The sequence below is a fragment of the Nestor notabilis genome, unplaced genomic scaffold (assembly GCF_000696875.1).
Source record: "Nestor notabilis isolate BGI_N333 unplaced genomic scaffold, ASM69687v1 scaffold4567, whole genome shotgun sequence".
In the NCBI taxonomy this organism is placed as follows: domain Eukaryota; kingdom Metazoa; phylum Chordata; class Aves; order Psittaciformes; family Psittacidae; genus Nestor; species Nestor notabilis.
In genome coordinates, this window is record NW_009934985.1 from 55,601 (window position 1) to 78,014 (window position 22,414).

Here is a 22,414-nt window from a genome sequence, read left to right on the forward strand (position 1 = left end):
CAGTGATAAGTGACCAGGCACTCTAAAAAGCCCCTAAGACAACTGACACAGAGAAGAGAAATATTCCAGCTCTAGGATTAATTCCCTTCCCAGCTGCCTTTGCAGAATCAGGAAGAACTTGAAAGAGCTTTAAAAAGTCACTGGGTTTCATTCAGTCCAGCTCTGTGATGTAGGGAGAGCAAACCGTTCAGTGGAAGTACTGCCAAAGCCAAGTGTGTAGAATCATGAGTCAGATCCCCAAAACCATAACACTGACAGAAGAAACAAGACGGTTTGTTTGGAATCTTTCTCTTTGCATTCTGGTTTCTGAGCCCAAGGGTTTCTCTGAGATGTCACTCCCCAGCTGTGGGGACTATGAACAGTTTTTATTAACATGACAGCCACTCATGTCTTCTCACTGTGGCCTCATGTAATAACCTGCTTCAGGACCTGGGGCTTTAGGGAAAGCAAAAAGAGTCATCCCAAAACTCCTAATAAAAGGGTAAGTTTTGGAGCACTGCTGAATTATCATTAGTAGCAATGCTAGTTTGTTCAAGAGCATCTAGCAGTGCCCTCATAGATCAAGTCTGGTGCTGTCTAGCCCTGCAAGATCACACTGCAAGGATGACTGTGGCATGACTCTGATCACCCACTTAGGCCAGGCAGTCAGGACTCTGAAAGAGGAAGGCCCCCAAGTCCTACCTACATCAGTTTGCAGGCACACCCAGCCCAGGACTGAGCAATGACTTTGCAAGGTGATATTCACCTACTGTTGCTTTGCACATGCTCTAGGTCAGGGAGAGTGGCGTAGATCTTCACAGTAAGCAGCTCCTGCTCAGTCCCATTTAAATGCAGGGGAACCTGTCCATTCAGCTAGGCATCCACAGGAAAACTGGGAAGATGCTGAAGGACTTGTACCACTGGGGTGATTTAGCCCACTTTCTCATGGAAAAGTTTGCTTATTGATGTAAAGTGAGATGTAATCTCAGTCTAACTTAAAGCTCTGACTGCGTCAGCACACCCAGAAGGGGAGGATAATTTACCACAAGTGAGAGATCTATGCAGGCTGACAGGCAGAGATATCAACAGCAACAAAGGAATAACAAAGGGAAATCAGAACTTCAATGAAAAACAGTCTGGGCTCAAAAGACCCTACAGTCACTGTACAGAAGAAAAGACAACAGGAGAGACCACGTGAATGTCACCTTCATCTATAGATGTGTAAAAGCTCTAGATGCTAATGTGACTGCGCCTTCATCTGGTATCTTAACTGAAAGACCAGATATACAAGATCAGAAAGTGCATTAATAGATCTATTCCTTCCCAATGTGCTGATTAAAAATGTTTCTTTTGTCTTTAAAATATCCACGTCAGGAAAAAATCTCACCCTACATTCCCATCCCAGGCTGCTGTGTTGGGAAGTAACAAAGAACCATAGTGAATAACGCTGATGAAAGTGGAGGCTGATGAACTAACAGTCTGGAGGCTGAGCAAGAGGATTCCTTTGCTTTTAAGCACAGGGGAAGGATGATGAGCTAATAGGCAGCAGCTAAGTTATTGACAAGTGCACACCACAGCCCCTGCAGTCCATGAAATATGAGCAGTGCAAGGGGACTTCTGGCCAGCTTATGTGTACGGGTTTCTTCTCCACCAAACCCAGGACATAAAGGCCTGAGTCTCACCCCAGGATTTAAGCGTTCAAAAACTGTGTAGATGAGGCCCTCAGTGACATGGCTTAGTGGTGGTCTTGGCAGTCCTGGGGTAACAGTTGGACTTGATGATCTTAAAGGTCTTTTCCAACCTAATTGATTCTATGATTCTAAGTTAAACAGACAGAAGGTTGGATGAACTCCTTGGACCCAAATGCAAATGTAGCTAATTATCCCTAACGTCCCCTCCTGCGGGATGCGCTGTATGCAGTTTAGTGTGATGACCTGGCAGCGTGTGGGTAGAAAGCAAGCCCATTACAAGCGGGCGAGGTCTTCCTCCTGAACCCCCTCAGCTCACTTCCACTTTCCCAAGAAATGTTGGTGTCCCTAAAGAGGGAGATTTCTCCTTTTCATCCTCCCAGCCATTGACTCTCTGATAACTCCCCAAGTCCTCACTGCACTTTGGTCCTTAAAGCTAGAATAAGCCAAAAGGCTAGAGACACCTGCCCATGGCTTGAGTTCAGTCATATGCAAGAGATGTTGCAAGAGGAACATCCCTGGAGAAGCATGGCTGAAGAAGGCAGAAATCAACATGCTTGGTAGGTGACAGGAAGGCGATCACAGTTTGGCAACAATTTGGCCTATCGTCTCTCTCATACCCAGGCTCAAATCTGTGAAAACCAAGGTCCTGCCCAAGACCCGAATGCCAACTTCTTCCCTGCTCTATCACACTAAGAGGTTCCCTCCGGCTGCATTTCTAGCCTGGTAAGTTCCCTGAAATGCCCATATAAAAAACCATGGGATCAGACACTAAACAGCATTACAGTGCAGAAACTAACTGGGACAGGCTGTCCAGCATGCCTTGGCAGCTTTAAAAACAGCCAAACATCTCCAGCAGCTTGAACCACCAGAAAAGCCCAGCGAGGGAGGTAGCTGGGAACGAAATGATGTTTACACATCACCAGTCTCCCCCTAAGTCCTGCCTGAGATTTACCATCCCCTGTCAGGGGGACACTGTCAGGCCCAATCATGTTGACAGGGACCTTTTAATGAATCCTTGGGGACAAGGGCCCAGCACCTGAGCAACTGCTAGACAGCCTGCATGGCTGTGAGCCCAGATCTACTGCTCCTATGAAAATCTCTAATGAGAGAAAGATGCTGCCATCGCTGGCCCCGCGCTCTGTTTACAGACGCTGTCTGGCAGCACAGCACGCTCTCTACCGTTTGGCTTCTGCCGGCAAGGGGGAGAGGGAGAAGGGAGGTGAGTCAACCCTTGGCCCCTTGCTCCCAAGCAGCGATCGCTAATGCAATTATCCCAGCACTGCCGAAGCTCCACGAGATCCCGCAGCAAACAAAGCTGAGCTTTTTTCCCTGCTAAACATCTGGGCAGCTGCTGCCACTCGAGTGAACACAGATGCTCTCAGCAATCCTGGGCAGGGCGTTCCCATCCGGAAAGCCTGCCCGGTGCCTGCATGCTGCCTGCCCTCTGTGCTGCTCAGGCTCTGCAGGCAGCCTCGCACCTCCCTGGGACCAGGCAGGTGCACTGGAGAGGACCATGGGTGGGCTGGATGGTGTAACCCCATTGTTAGGGACAGGGATCACAGCAGGGGCTGGTCTGTGGTTGCAGAGCTATTGGGGATGGAGATGACAGTGCAGCTGCCTCCGGTGTGCACCGCACTTGTGCCTGCCCAAACCCCTTCCCTTCCAGTGCTGCGTCACGGAGCCCAAAATTATCTCAGCCCCAGGGCTGTGACAGGGCCCTCACAGGAACAGAACTCTTATTAACCCCTCTGTGAGCCAGCAGGAGGGCCCTGCCCTGGCAGTTCCCACACTGCACCCCCTGCCATTTCACACATCCCACATGCTGCACGGTGCTCCAGCCCCACCCAGCCCAGCCCTTGTGCCAACTCCATTAATTGCTTTCCTTAATAGCACCCAGGTAATTTGCAGTCCTGATCTGCCCCTCAGCATCAGCATTGCTCACCCACATGAGCACAGCCCCACTCTGCTGGTTCCCACCTGCTGGGACTTCCACAGACCTGCCTTTTGCTCCAAACAGGACAATGAGAGCCCAGGGCTTGAAACTCCCCCATGAAGGTGCTATTGCAATGCCCTGCCCCAGCAAGACCCTGTCTGGGATGGACACTAATAACCATAATAAAGCCATAATTACTCAGCATGTTCAGACTTTGCCAGCAGGCGGGGAGAGCTGACCCACAGCTTGGCAGCCCCACGGGGAGGCTGCGGTACTGCCTCCAGGGACCCCACTGTCCATCTCCTGCCCCGGCACAGCGCAGGGGACATGTGCAGGGTTGCAGCCATACCCGAGCGCTTTGTAGGGGTGCATGAGGAGATCTGCACCAGCTGAGACTGTCATACTCACGTTTGATGCAGCGGTTTGTGCCGAGAGCCGTGGTCCATCCTGGGCAACACTGTCTGCCACAAACATTTGGCCTAAATGGAGAGACAAAGCAGTGTGGTTACAAGAAGGGGAAGCTGAGGTCTCTCTGCAGCCAGCACCTCTGAGTCACCCGTAAAATTATTTCCTGCAGCATGTGATATTTCCTTCCAGATGGACCAGCAGCTGAGATCAAAACCAATGGGACAAGGGCCGAGTTGTTTAAGTGCCTGGAAAAGAAACCCCCAAGGGCTGTGTGAATGCTGCAGTGTGAGTGATCCATCTGGGAATATCTCCCTTTTGAACTGGCATTATGCTGGGTTCCTGACACAGCGCTAAGAGGAACCATTTTCCTCCCAAGAGCAACTGGAGGCCAGCAGCCTGTGATCATTACAGATCTCATGGCACTTCATGGCATTGGGGTGTAAGTTGGGCCTGACTCCAACTTTGGTCATAGTATCTCGCCTCCGCAAATGTCTGGAGCTACTCTGGCCGAAGACAACACTTCATACTCCACTTAACTGCTGCTGCCTGGTGCTGTTCACTGCTCATTACCCCAAGAGGGATGGCACTCCAGCAGCCACACCAGCCACTCCTGGCTTACTCTCCCTCTGCAAGCACCCCAGACCTACATTTGTTACCTGCCTCTGGTGCCATGACCCTGGGGCCTGAGGCCTCTCCAGTGCTATGAAGTTTGTGTCTACCTGACAGGCACAGTGCTACACTAATTTCAGGATGCTCAGATCATTCCATGCTTGTTAATTCCAGCATTTCACTGCAGCAACTTTTTGACTACCTTTACATAAATGATGTCCTCCCCACCTCTTCCCTCATGTGTGTTCAGGTACTGGTCACTGCCAACATACAGATATCAAAGGCAGTGCTGTGCCACCAAGAGGTGCTCCACACTGCCCAAGCAGGCAGCTAATCCTGCTTCCTCTAGTCACATCTCATATTTATATGCCTATAATGAGAAGGAATAACAAGTTGCAGATAGCTCTCCAAGCATATTTACTCATCGTGGAGGGAATGTTATGGGAATATGTAACTTTTCGATGCCTATGTAGATGGGAGAGTACAGTCATCAAAAGGCAGAGAGTTAGAAAAAGGCAGGCTGAAAGCTCTGGAAAGCCTCTGGAAACAATGTGGGGAGTATGGTTTATTTCTAATGCTGGACAAGGCAGTCAGAGCTGCTGAGGGAATTTACAGAAACCACGGAAACATGCACATTAGTCTTCCAGATTGGCTTTAACATGAACACAGCAGGGTCAGAAGATGATCCTGCTCTGAAACAGTATCCCTGTGACTGCTGCATCCACATGGCATGAGATGAGACTCCAGAAGTGCCACAGCGCAAGCTGTGGAGCTCACATTTTAGGAGGGCCAAAGACAGTGGGTAGCAGATGTGCCAAGGATTGTTCTGGTGTTCATGAACGAAGCTGCCTGTAGAGAAGGGGAAGGGGAAGTGGAAGTGGTCTGAGAAGCCGCATCATTTGTAAAGTGCTGTCCAGCCCTTCAGGATCAACATTTTATTAATCTGGGTAGATTTTTACAGGCAGAAAGCACTTAGATTCCTTTGGTGTGACTTCCTGCGAACTGAACAAGCCAAAGTAATTCCTGCATCCACTCACATCTGCTCCGGCTGGGCTAAGCCACCAATTTCCAGCTTTCTGTCTGTTGACCCCAAGAGATCTATGGGTCTCTTCTTTAAGGCATCCCCAGAAAGTATCCAAGGAAAGCAAACTTTCCTTCACTTGCTGCATAAGAGCCCATGAAAGGCCTTGAACTTTTTAAAGATGTCTTGATCAGTAAAGACACAAAACCACTAGGCTGGAGCAGATCTTTATGTAACTAAAGTCTGCTGAGGGATTCCGCTCCAAGCAGCAGCATAAACATCTTTGCTTAAACTGTCACAGCTCCTGTTCTTCCCCCAGCACGGCTGAAACACACCTTGCAAGACATATCCACCCAATCTGTTCAAAGAACAAAGGCCTTGCCCTTTCCCACCTCAACTTAGTCACGTAATCTGAGGTTGTTTCTTGTAGGCAAAATAACTATCTTCCCCAGAGCAGCTGTTTTGGCCTTGAATCACACTGTTTTAATCCCTTCGTGGGACTGAAGTTCAGGTTTTATCTACATGTCTCGCATGCTGGAGGGAGCATCCTGCTAGGTGCTATCAATGCCAACAGAGAGCCAGAGATTGCAGGAAGAAAGGTATGAGACTAAAACAGACAGGGGCCCAAGCTTGAGCAGACAAGATCACTCTTGATGGCATGAAACCCCTGCTGGGTTCAGCACAAACCTCTCATTAACACAGTTGCTCTGTGTTACTGCCAGCTCCAGACATGAATTGCCAGCCCAAGGTGAAGGGAAATGCTAAGCACCAGGGTGATGCTCCTGGAGGGAGGACAGCCCAACATGTGGAGAGGGGAGCAACCAGGCAGGGATGCCCTCAGAGGCAGGGGCAGAGAGAGTACCTGGACAGGAACATCCCTTCCTTCCATAACCTCCTGGATGAGAGGATAGGCAGAGACAGAGGCAGGGAGGACCTCCAGGACTGGAAGTGAGCACTTGGGAGGAGCAGCATGTGGTACTGCAGTGCAGAGAAGGACCACAACTATTTCATGACGAAAGCCCAGTGCGCAGGACCTCACAGAACAGGTCCCTCACAGGTCCCTCACAGGGACCCCAGGTAAAGCATGAGCGTCAGCAGTGGGAAAATAGCTATGGAGCTTTTGCCGCATGAGACCCAGTCCTCAGCAGGTCTGGTTCTATTTAAAGCTTTAAATTGACAGTTGCATGGCTTGAACACCATGTGGTTTTCACTGTCTTACAAAGAATTCAGAATGAATCCCTGAAGGTTTAAGGAGCACAGCATGTTTACAGCGTGGAGGGATGGTGCTTCAGAGTAATGGTCCCCAGATGTGTTTGTCCTGCTGCACGTGCCATCACCAACACTTTGGGCAAAGACATGGATCAGGCATAAGCCACCCGCAGGGCACATCCAGCCCTGGGTCTCTACATCCAGCACTGCTTCTGGAGAGCAAAACAAGTGGCAGGATCCCTCCACGTTTGGTGTCACAATCCCAAGGGTGGCTGTTGTGGAGCTATCTGTACACCCTGAGCAGCCCCTGATCACCCTGCATCGCACAGGGGATGGGGGCTTCCAAGGCACCAGGTGGAGCTGCCCAGCAAGGGGACCTGCAGGTGCGATGAGGCACAAAGCCCCTGGCAGACCTAACAATGATGTGAGCCAAAGCCATGCTCCGAACTCTGAATCACTCAGCAGCTGTGCAAGGCTGAGCACCCAGGCTGCCTCCTGCTTACCCACTGTGTGAAACTGGGAGCACGGCAGCAGGGAGGGGAGCAGGACTCTCATCCTGGGCAGCCTGGGATGCAGAAGGACCAAAGGATGGGTGGGCACGTGAAGAGGTCAGCAACTCTCCCAGGTGAAAGGAAGCTCAACACAGCCCCAGATCAGAGCAGAAAAGAAGACATGTCCTCATACAGGTGTCCCAAGCTGAAGTCCCACTGAACACTCCCAACTAGGTCACGCTGCACAGGGATGCCTTATTCCCAGCCCTGCTGATGATGCTAAAACAAGCCTTGGGAAAACTGTCTATCTTTCCTATCTGTCTCATACCAGTGGAATAAGTTAATTAATGTATTTACCTTCCTAAGGGCCAGGCCAGCTAGCACACATCTTTCTTATGAAATAAAATGTTGCTGGGGACATTACCAAGCACTGGGGCTTGACTGCCTGTAACACTGGACTGCTACAGGGCTCATGGGACACTTTGCACCTTCCAAAATAGTTCCCAGCCCAGCTCAGACTGGAGCAGACAGAGATCATTTCCAATAGTCTGATTCCCCTTTTTGGGGAGCTCAGGCAGCTGAATAGCCACAGTGCCAGAGAAAGCCCTAAGGTATAGCTCATTAGCACAGAGGTGGGTCTTTGGGACTGCCTTTCTGGCAAAATGCAGTGAGGCACTGGATCCACATCTCAGCCCCTGCCTCAAGTGCCACGTACACCCTGAGGTCTCCAAACAGCACAGGCAGCAGTAAGCAACTGCAGACCAAGCTCACTCCTCACTCTCCTGCTAGGATGTACCATCCACACCCAGGTTTAGTCCCCGGCACGTTGTGAGAGCTCGGTGCACAGGAGGTGGGTGTCAGGCATTACTCACTTGCCTGCTCCTGTTGTGGGACAGACATCTCCCTGACACCTCTCAGCGCTAAAGCCAGTGCCATGAAGCCTCCCTCCATCCGGAAGTACGTTCATAGTACTGCAGAAGGCCCTGACTGCATGCACCAGCATAACCTGCAACTTGGGCAAGGGAGCTGCAGCAAGCCAGTCTTTCATCACCTGCTTTGCTGCAGCAGCCAGAGGCCAATACCATAAGGATCAGGCCCACACTGTGCAAAGTGGTACCCAGGATGAGAAAAGCCTGCAGGAGCTTGCAGGGTTATCTGTAACCAGAGTCAAACAACTGTAACAAGCACTAGGGGGAAGGAAAACAAGAAAACAGTAGTAAGACTGTGGCTTCACATAGTTTCAGCATGTGCACAGCCTCAGCAGTGACCACGTACTGTTTCTGAACCATTCAGTAGAACCATTTTTTCACCACTTATTTTAACAGCAATCTATGCATCACCTTCCAACTTCATGCAGCACTCTGTGCTGCCAGCTATGTTGGCTCCATTCAGGTCATTTACAGCATCCTAACAGAAGGCCAGGGGGACCATTAGATCACCAGGTCTGCATTTCTACTGCAGGACAGTGAATTTTATCCAACTGCATATGAAATATTTGCAGTCAGACCCCATGAAGAACATTAGCGAAAGGCTGCTGGCATCGATGAGCCACTGAAAATCCTCTGCCAAGACCACATCAGCATTAACTGCCTCTTCTCCTGCGTAGCCCCATACACATACTGCAGCAAGAACCTATATCCCACAAAGCCTGGGTAAAGGAGGACTAAATAGCCACAGATGGTGCCTACAACAGCAATTAAACAAGAACTGGGGGGCAGAATACACAAAAAGAACGTGGGAGGGAGAATGAGAGAGTGTGGGACTCCCATTATGTTACCTGGCGGGACTCATATGCCCCTGAAAATTGTCCAGGCAGGTACCAAAAGTAGAGGCTTCCCCAGACCACTCCCCTGTTACCCACCTTCCTCTGATTTTGTGTCCATCACCTGAGGATCATCTCTGGGACCCACCCTCCCAGCCACAGGGCAGAGGAAGGAGGGTGTCACATCCCTGGGAACACAGAGGTGGAGGGAGATGAGTACAGAGTCCTCCCAGCAGGACAGGCCAGCCCAAACTAGGGATGCATCTAGCACACAAGTGCAGCTGTAAATGGCATGCATCAGACCATGGGAGCTCCCTAACCCATGACACATGGGAGGAAAATCTTTCTAGTCGGGGGAGGCTTGAGAAACAGGCAGGTTAAACAGAGCACAGCACAGCAGAGATGCTCTCGGGGCTGGACTGTTTTCCTCACTCAGTGTTAGAAGGCAGTAGTTTTCCGAGGTATTGTCAAAAGTCACCTCACAATGAGCCTCCAGGAGAAAACACTAAAACCCATGTCTCACAAGACTTGCAGTTGGACATGCTCATGCAAAGGTGCAAGCAAGTCCCACCTGCAACAAGGTCAGATGTGAGCAGGGTGGCAGACACATGCAAACAGTCCTGAGGAAAGAAATTCAATCTTGAGTATGCCACTACCAAACAAAGAGAAAGAATAATTATCCAGAAAAGGATGTAGTGCTGATAAATGGGGTTTTCATCCCCAGGACTGCGCGAGGCCCCTGGACGTACCAGCAGAGAACTCTGACTGGGGAATCAGGAAGGGCAACCCACACAGGAGCTGAGATTTTAAGCAAAAGTAATTGTATAAATAAATAGCACCAGGGTTTAGTGCAGCCTGCAAAGCTACCTGAGTAGGGAAAAAGGAAGCTAGTCATACTAGAGAGTAGTAGGAGTTCAGTGTACATAACAGAACAGAAAATATCCCACCTGGCAAAAAAATGAAACATCATGAAATGAAGTTTTTTAGAGGCCCTGAGTTTCCTGGATGGAAATGTGTCCGGTGCAGCAAGGGGCGTAAGAAGATGGATGAGGTGGAAGGACAGAGTCTCACTGAATGGATGGAGGCAGCAGCAGCTAGCTTTACGTGAGAAGTAATGCCATGTGGACACTCACGGACAATTACTGCAGCTAGGTTTTCTCATACACTCCAAAGACAGCAGGTCATAGAGAAGTTTAAAAAGTGCCGATCTGGACTCCAGAAGAGATGGAAAGCCACTGATGACAAGCCATTATATGCACTTTCCAGAGTTCAAGTTCTTGGTGATTGGAGCAAGCTCCATATTCCCAGCCCTCATCTTCCAGGGCCAAGCAGAGGCAGATCACAGAGGCAGATCACTGCACAGCTGTTGTGGGGAACACAGCACCAAGGCACAGTTCTTCCTGCCTCTAAGCTTGGAGGCAACAACACTCTCCAATACCCCAGGAAGCTGAATCTAATTGGTAACAGGTCAACAGCTGGACCAACCATTGACTACACCCTTGATTAAGGGCTGAAAGAAGAGGTTCAGGACTCTCCTGAACATTGCGTGAGCCTTGGGGCTGCCCGCCCCTCCTGACAGCAGTACAGGATGGCTGTTGTTACCGGAGGCACCTGCAGCCTGAAAACCTGGTCGAGACTGTTCAGAGTAGTCACAGAAGGAAATGGGCTACATCACACATGACTCAAATGCAACTGAACTGCCCTGTGACCCCAAAGCAATGCTGACAATGCTCTGACTGCAGAAAGGGTAAAATCCTTCTGAGCCCAAAAAAGCCCAACCCTGACTGAGCAGGGCTGGATCTTCCCAAGGCTCTAGCTCTGGGCAGCTGACAAACCCAGGCTAATGGACTGGGTAAACTCAAATCTGCCCAGGACCTACCTATCTGTTGGTGATAAATACTTTATGTATCAAACATAATGGAAGAAGAGGAGGTTTGGTGCTTCTCTGGATTTATTGAAGGAAAGTACGCAGAGTGGCACACGCAACACCTCCATCTTGAAATTTTGCAAGGAGATGGTCACAGGAGAGAGAAGCTTCAGAAACTGACCTGCCTTTTGTATTGTAGTGAAGGTCCCCACCCAATGCTAGCAAACAGCGTTTCTGCCCAAGTCAAGAGAACGGTAAGCCTAGAAGCCTACCCTCAGTATCCCTCTGGCAGAACTCACACGGAGAGTGGATACACGCTGCCACACGGGTGGGTCAAACTGCCTGCGCCATGGCTTTGATGGCCCTTCCCAGCTGTTAAAGGAGCTCGTCAGAAGGGGCATTATCCACGGTGGAGTGGAGAAGGAACTACCCTCAAAGGAGGGGACGGGGCTGTTTGTCTTCGGCCATCCAGCCAGTTCTTTATCCACTGAGTGGTCCATCCATCATATTGATGTCTCTCCAATTTAGAGACAAGGATGTCGTGTGGGACAGTGTCGAATGCCTTGCACAAGTCCAGGTAGATGATGTCAACTTCTCTGCCACTGTCCATCAGTCCTGTAGCCCCATCATAGAAGGCCACCATCTTCTGAGCCAAAGGAATATACTAGACTAGACTAGACTAGACTGGAGTGGAATGGAATAGAGTAGGATCAAAATAACTTCTCATAATCAAGAAAGTCAAGAAAGACTTTAACTTTTGAAGCTCATTAATATCTTTGGAACAGATACATAGAGAAAACTGGAAGAAAACATGAGTGCTTTATTCAGTTTCTCTATTTATTTCTAGTATTGTCAAACAATTCAGCAGTAGCCGAAGATCTACCTGAATCAGAATATTTATTATACCTTTTTTCTTATATATTGAAGGTAGGTTTTTCTTACCTTTTATATAAAACTTAATCTAATTCTCACCAAAGTAAATGGTTGTTATGGATTTTCAAAATACTTTACTACTCAAGTTGATGTGCTTCAATGGAAGTGAAATCAGAAAATGTATGTCATTTTAATAACTTTTTAAAGGTGTCTGGCATTGATATTGCTTTGTCTGTCCAGAGATACAACACTGTGGTAGGAGCTTTATTGACTGATGTTAAAAAAATCCTTCCAATATAAAAGCAGGATCAGATCTAAACCATTTTTCAAGAATTTGTCTTTTCTTAAAATCCCTTAGAAGAAAAATCAATTAATCCAGTGTAAACATAGAGAAATGGAGTTTCTTAATGTTTATCACCTCCCTTAGTGATTCTTAATAATTATATTTTTTTCCTGAGAAAAACTGTTTATCAGTTCATGTAAAGAACAGAGACCATTTCCTAGTTTATAGATTTAGAGACTCCAAGTGTCTGTCCAAAATTTACGTTGGTGAAGATGCTGGATCATCCTGATTTTGGGCTTATAAATTTTTATTTGACTGAAGGTCATATTAATGCATCATTAGGCTCCTAAGAGTTGTTAATTTAAGTGATCACAACAGACTAGAGAGTTCTCATTACCGTGACTCTGCTGCTTAATTGTGGCAAGAAAGGGAGCATTTTCTAGCCCTGAACAAATGAAGATGAAAATGTTGGTTAATAAGTGCTCAGTATCAAGCATGTACTGCTTTCCTGGTCACTTCTCCAGAGCAGATGGCTTTGGTGGATTGCTGAATTTGAGCAGTCTGTGTTGCTGCTCATCTCTGCAAACAGCCCACTCAGAGCTAGGTAAAAAATTGCTAGGAATTTCGGATATGGGAACTTATTTATTCTTGTACCATATTCACTCATGAATTCATATTTTTCCAATTATGAAATAGTTGATTGTGATATGTTTTAAGTATTTATATCTGGTCATTCAAATATCAGAGTATGCTTAATTTTACCATGTTAGTTTTTAAACCTTTCTTTAACCAGCTTGATTATACACCAACTTAATTATACAGTCTTCAGTGTTGTTAATTCAAGTAACTGCAGCAGTGAAAGAGTGGCCATTCCTGCAGCTGGTTGGTGTTTCTCATTCCCTGTTGCATTGGTGGAGCCTGATCAGCTGTAATCAGCTGTTTCCAGTATACCCTTCATCTCTCTCTGCGCCTCTCTTTTTCAGGTAGCTTTTCTACTTGTGATGTTTTTTCTACTCTGGACCATGGTAGCTGTCTCTGAAGACAGCATCCAAGCTATATATTTCTTAATGCCTGTCATTGCCCTAAATTTGTTAATTGGCATCTTCATACTTTAGTTCAGTAACAGTTCACCAGAGGAAGAGATCTAGGAAAGGCGTGAGGCAGGGTGATGAACTGAGGTACTAGGAACATCAGGCAGGGAAAGGAATTAGCTGCATCCAAACTAATGTTGGGTACCAAAATATAGAGTGTATAATGTAAGGACATCCGTGTGAGCTACATGTTCCATGAGATTTTTTAACCTGCATGGCACATCACATCTAAGAGATGTTGGTCAATTCTCTTATGCTCTGCACCATACGGACTTACTGTTTCCAAACCTCAAGGATCAACTTTTTCCTTTTCATAGTGTATACTTAATTAGAGAGAGACAACAGGTTAAAGAGAAGGAAGATAACAAAGTAATCCCATATTATCCATGGATAGTAACAATCAAGTTTTAGCCAGATTGCGAGTTTTGGTTCTCACCAGACTACTCTCAATTTTTCCTCTCCTTAGTGTAGTTACAGAATAATTGAAATTACTTTGACTTTTGTCTTTCAGTTTTCTCTCAGAAGAAAAGAAGATATTTTCTGCACTTATTCTAATTCTATTTTCTATTTTTGACTCTGGATAGCCAGAGCTACATGGAATATTCCAGGTGTTACTTTACTACCACGTTTTAAATTGACACAATTCCAATTCTGTACTGAAAACCTTTACTAGGATGATTGGTAACTATCACTTGTTTTCATCTCACAGTACAATCCTTATCAGTCTTTAAGGTCAGATTCATCACAGCTGAAATTAGGTTTGCAGATGTGTAAATTAGGAGCACTGTTATAATATACTTAAGTAAACAATGTTGGGACTGATTCAGATAAAATGTGGATGACTGTGCTTTATCTCTGAGCTTCAACTGGATGTCTGAAATTTGAAGAACTGAATCTGAATTTACAGTTCATTCATTTTTGAGTCAACAAGTTGAAATAGCACAACTTATGCATTTTCATTAATATTATTGGCAAGGATAACCACAGGAAAGCTATGTTAATAATAATTCTTATGAACTACAGTTATATAGCCTGGAATAGTCACCTTAATTTTATTACAGTGCTTCTGTTTAATACGAGTTTTTTTGCCTGTAACTGGCACTGTAGCGCCATACTTGTACGGCATAATATTATGGGCTTCGCTGGAACTGTTTGTTTAGAAGTTCTGTTTTCTCATCAGAAAATATAACTTTACATCACACCTAAGATGAGTTTTTTTCAGGATCAGGCTACACTTTAGATATGCAAATACATCCATGACCTGTATCTTCAACTTATTTTAATTATATTGGTACAATAATAGCAGGTGTGAACAAAAGGCCCCTACATGTCTTTAGAAAACTCAATGCATACCTACCTGTCTTTAAAAGATGCAATCATCCTGATGTTTTCTGTTAAGAATATTGACAATAATATTAAGTAGCAATGATAACAACAATCATAAGTCTCAAGTAATAAGGGATATACACATGATCTTTGTGTCAAGAGGAGTGTAAAGACAATTCAATTGATGTTTGCAAGGACTCTTGGAAATCGGTCCAGATTACATAATAGGAGTACTATTGTTTGACAGCCAATGTATTTTGTAATTGTTTGATGATGTTCAAGATATCAAAGAAGAGAATACTAATCTGCTTTAACTACCATTAATCTTGCCAAAAGAGAGTAATGTTTTAAATTAATAAATCTGTCTTTCATTAATACTGTATTAATTTAGGAAAAAAATAATCCTGGGGTTCTTTTATTTAAGAATGCCAGATGAATAATTAAATGACAAAAAGCAAAATGAGAACTAAAATGTTTGCTCACCATTACTATCAAGAAACAGAAGTACCTTTTCATGTGTCCAGCATCTCTCTCCCTGTGAAGATTTTGTCTCACAAAACTCAGAGTACAGTTAACCTCTCACAGTCGATAACTGCACACTTGAATAAATCAAAATTAAGCCTAATTCATTTTTATGCCTACACTCAGCAACAGTAATGATTGAGTATTTGTGACAAAACTGCAGAAGGGAGCTCATACTTTAAGGGTCCAAGCATTGCCTGTGTTGAAGAAAATGGAAAGCTGAGGTGACCTGATCTGCCTCTGCCCATTAGGGACTTTTTGATAGTCATTGTCTTCAAGAAAAATAATTGCTTCCCAAGAATGCTCAGCTAAATCATTTTATTAGTGTGAACTGGATTAAGGTTATAGGAAGGTCCCTCTTGCTTCTTAGCCAATAATATCTGACCATGCATATCAAAGAGTGGAGGAGGCAAATTATTCATTATTTCACCAGCATAATGAAAGCATAAGGGAGGTTTAAAAGGACGCTATCTGCAGCAGGAAACTGTCAAAGAACGTGGGAACACAGCCCTCCTGCATTTTTGTTTCAGCTCCGTTGATCAGAAGATTGAAAGGCCTGCTCTACCTACAGGGGTCCTCTGTTCAGGCCCCACAGTGCAATTATAATCCGTCCTCACCTCCTTTAGAATGACAGGCCAAAAACAAAGCCCAGAGCTTTTGTACAGCTTAGCATTCCTAAGAAACACAAATCTTCATTTTTCTTTCTTTTTTTTTTTTTTTAACTCTTAAGAATTAATTAAAATTGCTCTTATATAATATTGAGGGATAAACCAGCTTAAAATTATCTAATACTTTTTAAGGGTGGAATTTGTATTTTATATAGTGTGTAGAAGGATCAGTTGCTAACTACCACAAGGTAGAGCAGCTCTGCTTTTGTCTTCGTGCTGCCTGCAGGAAAAAGGAGTCCAGTTGGCAGTATTTTGCATGAGGCTGTTTAATTTCATTTTTTTCTGCTGTTATGCCTGTTATTTGCACATTTTAGTGACAGAAATTTGCAAGTAGTTAGATACTTAATGGCTCTTGCAGTTAATCTTCTTGTTGAGCCTCTGCATTTCAAATGATATCTGAACAAAAACCATGCACCTCTTCAAATAGCATGTTATACTAGATCACTGTAAAAGCATCAGATGGTAGCAACCGTGGTGGCCTAAATAGATTAAGAGGTGTAGGACCTATATGAATAAGCAACGTTTTCAGTAGCTTCCAACAGCAGATTACTTTGGAAGCAACAATTTTTTTTCCAATTATGAAACAACAGCAGCAAACTGTTAAACGTACAAAACATACTGTCTGTTGTAGCTTCCTTCAGCTGGCCCACCACATCACTGTGGTAATCTGAGGAATGCTGTAGATTGCATGGTTATAACAGCTTGGATAATTCTGTGCTTAACGTGAAATCTTCAGTCTCCCAGTGTAAGCCATCACCAAGCAGGCTGAAGTTAACTGTCAAGTTACATTGTAGAATGAGCACACAGAATGCGTTTGGCAAGCAAATCTCACATCATGTGTGTGACCTTTAAATGCATATATTTGCAGGAGGTTAGACAAGATTCCAGGCTGCTTGAAAGGTTTAATGGGTGAGATCAATATGGGATGCCACAGTGTAGTCTAGCTATGCATGTGAAAGTCTGCTTTAAAAATGCAAAACAGGGTGATAATAAAAAGGATGGCAATGGCATGAATTTGTTTGGGTGTTCTCATCCTCTGATTTCTTATTTCCTATCTGAGACAACCTAGAATTACATTTAAGCTGATTTGGGGGATTTTTTTTGGGTACCTTTTAAATAATGGCTACAATATCAGGGGTGAAATCTGGCTTCCAAGGATGCAAGTGCATTTACAGGTCAGGCTATATAACAGCTCTTCTTGTTCTGATACTTACTGGTAAGTTCACACTCTTCTTGTATCATTTAACATTTTACTATTAACATTACTTAGTAACTGCCTTACAATTTTTATTTTTTTTAATTAGGAAAGAAACTCTTAATGCATGTTACATGGACTGATTTGCAAGCATTTGGGAAGATAGCATGTTAGTGAAAGCACATTTAGAAAGGGAAATATTTTAGTATCCCTTTCAAAGTTTATTTTGCTGTAGGAAAAGTGTAAAGCAATGTACATGAGAATCAGGCCTCTCTTATTCACAAAGCCAGTTCTTTTTGGTTTATTATAGGTTGATTTCCTTTGTTTGAAAGGGACAAAGGCATGTAATTTTATTCTTTTTCACATATGGTTTATTTCTTTGCCCTTTAAGTGACACCACTTGGATGGTTCATGTAAGATACCCAGGAGCCTGACAGAAGGGAACCAAGCAGTGAATGGTGAGTGGGGACATATCAAAAGCCAAGTGTCTGGTTTGTCATTCATTACCTGTGCTATTACCTTTGGAAGTACTATGGCATGGGGAATCAACTTCTAGAGCAATAGATGTATTCAGGGATTTGGTGGAACATCTGTCCCTGGTATATTTCTGCATCAGAACCTGATAAATAACCTGAAGTGATTCTCTGAACTGGCCAGTGGAGTCCCACCAGTGAGGCATACGTGGTAAAATGTTCAGAAATGTGGCTTTCTTCGAACATGCAGAAATCCTGTTCTTTGGAATAAGCATTATCTATCTCTTGTTATATTCTAGCCACAGCATTTAGTAGGTAGAACTTTTTGTGTTCTTTGACTTCAAGTAATTCTGCAGATTTGCATGTCAGAATGGATGTAGTGCCTAACTGCCTTTCAATTAACTGGTGCAAACCTATCCCTCTCTGGCATTCAGAAAACCTCTTTGATAAACTTTGATAATGTGCAGGACCTATCTGACTCCAAAGACTTGTCATGCCTTAACACTAAACGAAGGCTCAAATGAGATCAATCTATTTTGAGGAAGAATATAACTCACTGAGCTCCATCTTCCAAGTGAATGTGGAAGTTTACCTGTGAAACCAGGAGTTTTAACTGAAGATGGATTTCTTTATAACTTTCATATAATTTTGCAGAGCTTCAGGTCAAAACTGGCTCAATGATCCATGATAACTTCAGATTTATTTCTATAGTTGTTAATAAAAAAATTGTGAAAGTTTCTATCCATGTTCATTCCAGATTTCTATTCTACTACCTAACACCAATTTAGAGTCTAATTCACAAAAATAACTACTTCCTGATGGTGTGTTGTCGTGGTTTAACCCAGGACATGTGTATAAGGAAAAAATGTCTGTGGACATTATTAGTTCCTGTTAGACATACTGTAATTAATTATTTTTTTATTGGTTTTGCATGTTTATGTTTTATTCTGTTTTGTCTTCTTTCATAGAAAATAGAATTAATGAGCTTTGAAGAAATTCTGAAACACCTAAAGAAGCTATGACAGATTTTTCAATTTGAGCAAATACACCATGGCCATAATAAGCAGTCTTCATATTTTTAGCCCTGCTGCTATCAAAATATTGACTAAAGAAGAATGTACAGGCCTAAAAGGTCAGTTTTAGTGAGTGTTTCCATTTTTTTTTAATTATTTCTTTAATAGTGTTTTTCTACAGCGTATCTCAAGTCACTTAAGTTTTTCCAGGAAGCACCTACTTTTAAAATGAACAAAAGCATAGATATACAAAGCTATCTTACAATTTATTTCCTCCTTTTGTACAGTGTCATCTTTCAAGTATAGTTCCTGCAGAATGGCTTTTCAGATACAAAACTTCTCACAGTTTTACCTTTGAAACAGCATGGTAATATCATCCTTTCCCTGTAAACTGAGGGAATCACAAGAACAAAGCAGTACCATTGACCCCACAGCTGAGAGCTGAAAGCCAGAAGGGACACCCATCCTTAATGATCTAGAAGTATCTGTCTGTGCTTCCTAATGCAAGGAAATTGCTTTGCGCTGCATTTGAATAGAAATACATCATTTAGAGGTGGTGGACTATTGGTAAGAAAGTAAGCATTTGGGGACTTAACTGAGATCTTCCTGAAAGCTCTTTGTTCCCCAGCTGTTTCAGCTGTGAACTCTCTCTCTTCTTTTTTGAACTGATTTCTTAATAAAAGTTCACTGGGTTTATGGTACATTTCAGGTGCTGGATAAACCAAAAGCTGATTTTCTCCATTACACCTCTGTACCACTAGAAAACTAGACTGCATGCATGTTTCTGTGTGTCCATGCACACCCATGTTCTTGAAGGGAAGATTCAGTTTCTAACACTATTTAGACTGCTCAGGTCAATCAGCTACACAAGCCAACTGTTCCAGCTGCTGTGGCTACACCACCACTCCCAAGAAGTTCATAACTCTAATGGCCTCCAGGCATCCAGAATCTCTTCTGTCTCCCTAGTCTGAACTGTTGTTTATATAACAGCAAGATATACTTACTCTGACCTCTACCATTGTCCCTAAAGATAGGAAAACTCAAGACACAGATCTGACACTCTGCATCTTTGCTTTTTCTGAAAGGATCTGAGCAAGAGGTGACCAGATTTTCTCCTGTAAGAGCTCTGATTTTTGGAATGAGTAAAAGGATCCTCTTTAATTTTTTCCCAAACATGTCTTACAGAAAGATTTATATACTCATGAAACTGCCATCAGCCTGTGCAAATCATTGTAGTTTGAATAGCAGCAGCTATGGGTAATGCTCATTTTACGCAAGTATTTTTGAGCTATTAATGCCTCCAATTAGTGCAAATGTTAGTCCATTTCTTTCCATCTGTATATGCTGGGATGGGAGGGTTGGATCTGTATTTGAGTGTTGTTTTTCACAGCCTCCTGGAAAGTGACTGACAGACAGAATTTTTTCCTGTGCTTCAAAGCTTTGTCCTGAATGAAGAGTTTTACTCAGAATGAATGCTTTCAATACATTTGTCATCTTTGTCTCTTTTCATCTGGGAAATCTCTGATATGAAATTATTTCTTTACCAATTCAAAATGACTGAAAATGAATTTTTATTTGTTGATCAGTTAAAAGTTATTCATCTGGACATGTTCTCATCACAAATCACTTTCAAGTGTCAGTACCTTAATGAAAGAAGTGAGCCAGAGGATAATTAAATTAGGTGACGAACGTGTCTGAAAATGCACAAAATAAACAAATAAAAATTATTTCTGAGTTTATTTCAGTTGATTTTATTTCAGCACTCTGTTTTGGGCTTGTACCTCAGAGTTAGCTTTACTTCCAGAATGGAGGCAAGGAGTGCGCAATATGGAGTATTCAAAAGTCTTTTTTGGTCAAACAACATACTGTTAGATTTACGGAGTTTGTCATTGTGAGCGTAAAGCTAGGAGCTGAAATTCAGCCTCTTAGGCAAAAGCAGTGTCAACTTATTTCAGCACCAATCATGCCAGATAGGTTGTTTCTTGAGGGTCACTCTGAAGATCAAAGTTTTCCATCAAACTTGCAAACATTGATTAGCTATTGCCAGAAGATGGATTCTGGATGCATGTGTCCTGATATACCCAGGTCATATAGATACCTGGTACTTGATATACCACCTGGCATACCTGGTATACCACCAGGCAGTTTAAACAAGTTCTCATAATCTGTAAATGTACTTGACAAGAAAAATTACAGAGTGCAATGTGCTTACGCCTTATGCCTCAGACCCTGTCAGCTGTGATGAAGACATACTCTTCAGTTTCTGTGCTGTGAAATGCATACCTCCATGGCTCTGAAAAGGTCCATAAACTGCACAAAGACTAAAAATACCATGGTACTGTTGCTGTTATTTTGAAAAACCTGCGCTATTGGTTTAGAAGGGAGAAGAAGCATCTTCTCCCCAAAATTTACCTTCCTTCTTTGGATCTTCTGCAGAAGGTAAAGAAGCTTCTGAAATCCTGCTTGGGTTGGTCAGGTTGAATTAGAAGTTCCTGATGGGTAATATCAGTAAAAATGTCAAACAGCTGAAGCTAATGTTTGAGAGGGGGAAATGCTTATGCTGATGAGTATTGTTAGCAAGCTATTATGTATCATGCCATGCATGGTAATATAGTATATAGAGATTATGCTGAAGGCAGTGATTATAAGGTATACCAGTCAATGAAGCTGCAAGGTATTACTGCTTAGTGAGAACATCCTAAGCATTTCTGTTTAATTGCTACAGTCATGGAGTTAGTATCAAGCAATCGCGGTCATGTAGATGCTCTTAGTACCTTTTTGTAACTTTTTTGGAAACATTTTCACAAAGGCAGTTTGTTGCTTAGAGAATCTGGCTCCTGCTTCAAATACATATTTTTAGAACAGACATGATAGTACATGCAGGGAACATCAACAGTTTTTACAAAGCTTTAGCAAGGCTCTTCCCCTCTGGCTATTGATGATTTTATGGACAGAGGAAACGACACATTTACTAGTTATAGCCTGTCAGAGGAAGGACAGCTGTAGCAACAGCATGGTGAAGTTGTCAAGACAAAGTGAAACAAAACTTCAGATCGAAATGGAAATTTGGTACTAGTTTTTAAAATGGAGCTCACTCAGAGTGTTGAGAAGCACAACAGCTGAATCACTGTTTCTTAGCCCTTTTGAAGTTATGTTAATACTTTCCATGCAAAAGTACCTTAAAAGGATACCTCCAAGATACCTGTTTGAATTCATGCCCTGCTTTACTTTTGCCCACACCAACTGAAGCAAACATAAATGAAGACATCTGCTTTGTAGCACCAGATTTCTATTACAGTGCCAGCAGTAGAAATCAGGTTTCATGCTCATACTAACAGAAAATAAAAACGAGGAAGAGTTACAGCAGCACAAACCACCAGATCTTCTAATTCCTTTCCCAGGGCCTTGGGAAAGCACTGCAGGCTGTTTTGTTTAAGATCCATGAAGTAAAATCCACTACTGTAACCTGTATGAAAGACATTGAAAGGTTACTGAACCCTCCCACTGCCACAGATATATCATCTGTGAACTCATCAAATCCACTCTTTGAAAAATGCTTTTTATGTTTCTCTTTAAATAAGTGAACCTTATGAAAATATTATCCTTAACACCAGCTTCCCTGAAGACATTCTACTTCAAAACAATAAAGAAGGTACATCCAGTTCATGTGTTCTTGTCCCCACAGGCACTCTTTGGACTATCAGAGGAACTCTGTAAACTCTAGGGTAATATCCATAACAACACATGGCTTGTTATATCAGGCAGCTTAATCAACCATAAAGTGATTCCAATTTGAATATGTTCTATTTTAATTGGCAATTGTGTTGCTATCTATGCTTACAAATAGAAGTCAGAATAGTCATATTAACTTCTGTCATGCTGCTCTGCAGAGTAATTTGAGCTATCTTAGCAAAGGGTTTTGATTATTCAGAGTTAAAGGAATTGTTTAGGTGTGAATGTAACATAAGTGTATGGATTTCTGGCTTTAATAGTAGAAGTA

The 22,414-nt window shown here is 43.5% G+C and overlaps 1 protein-coding gene across 1 annotated transcript in view; it reads right to left on the minus strand.

Annotated features, from left to right (window-relative positions):
- The window catches only part of LTBP2 (latent transforming growth factor beta binding protein 2), a gene marked incomplete at both ends in the record, with an annotated part of 59,672 nt that extends 55,590 nt beyond the window's left edge, over nucleotides 1-4,082 (minus strand). Inside the window, one exon of the mRNA XM_010017594.1 lies at nucleotides 4,012-4,082. Within this exon, the coding sequence (XP_010015896.1) occupies nucleotides 4,012-4,082 (71 nt within the window). The remainder of the gene's footprint in view (nucleotides 1-4,011) is intronic.
- Nucleotides 4,083-22,414: the final 18,332 nt, after the last annotated feature.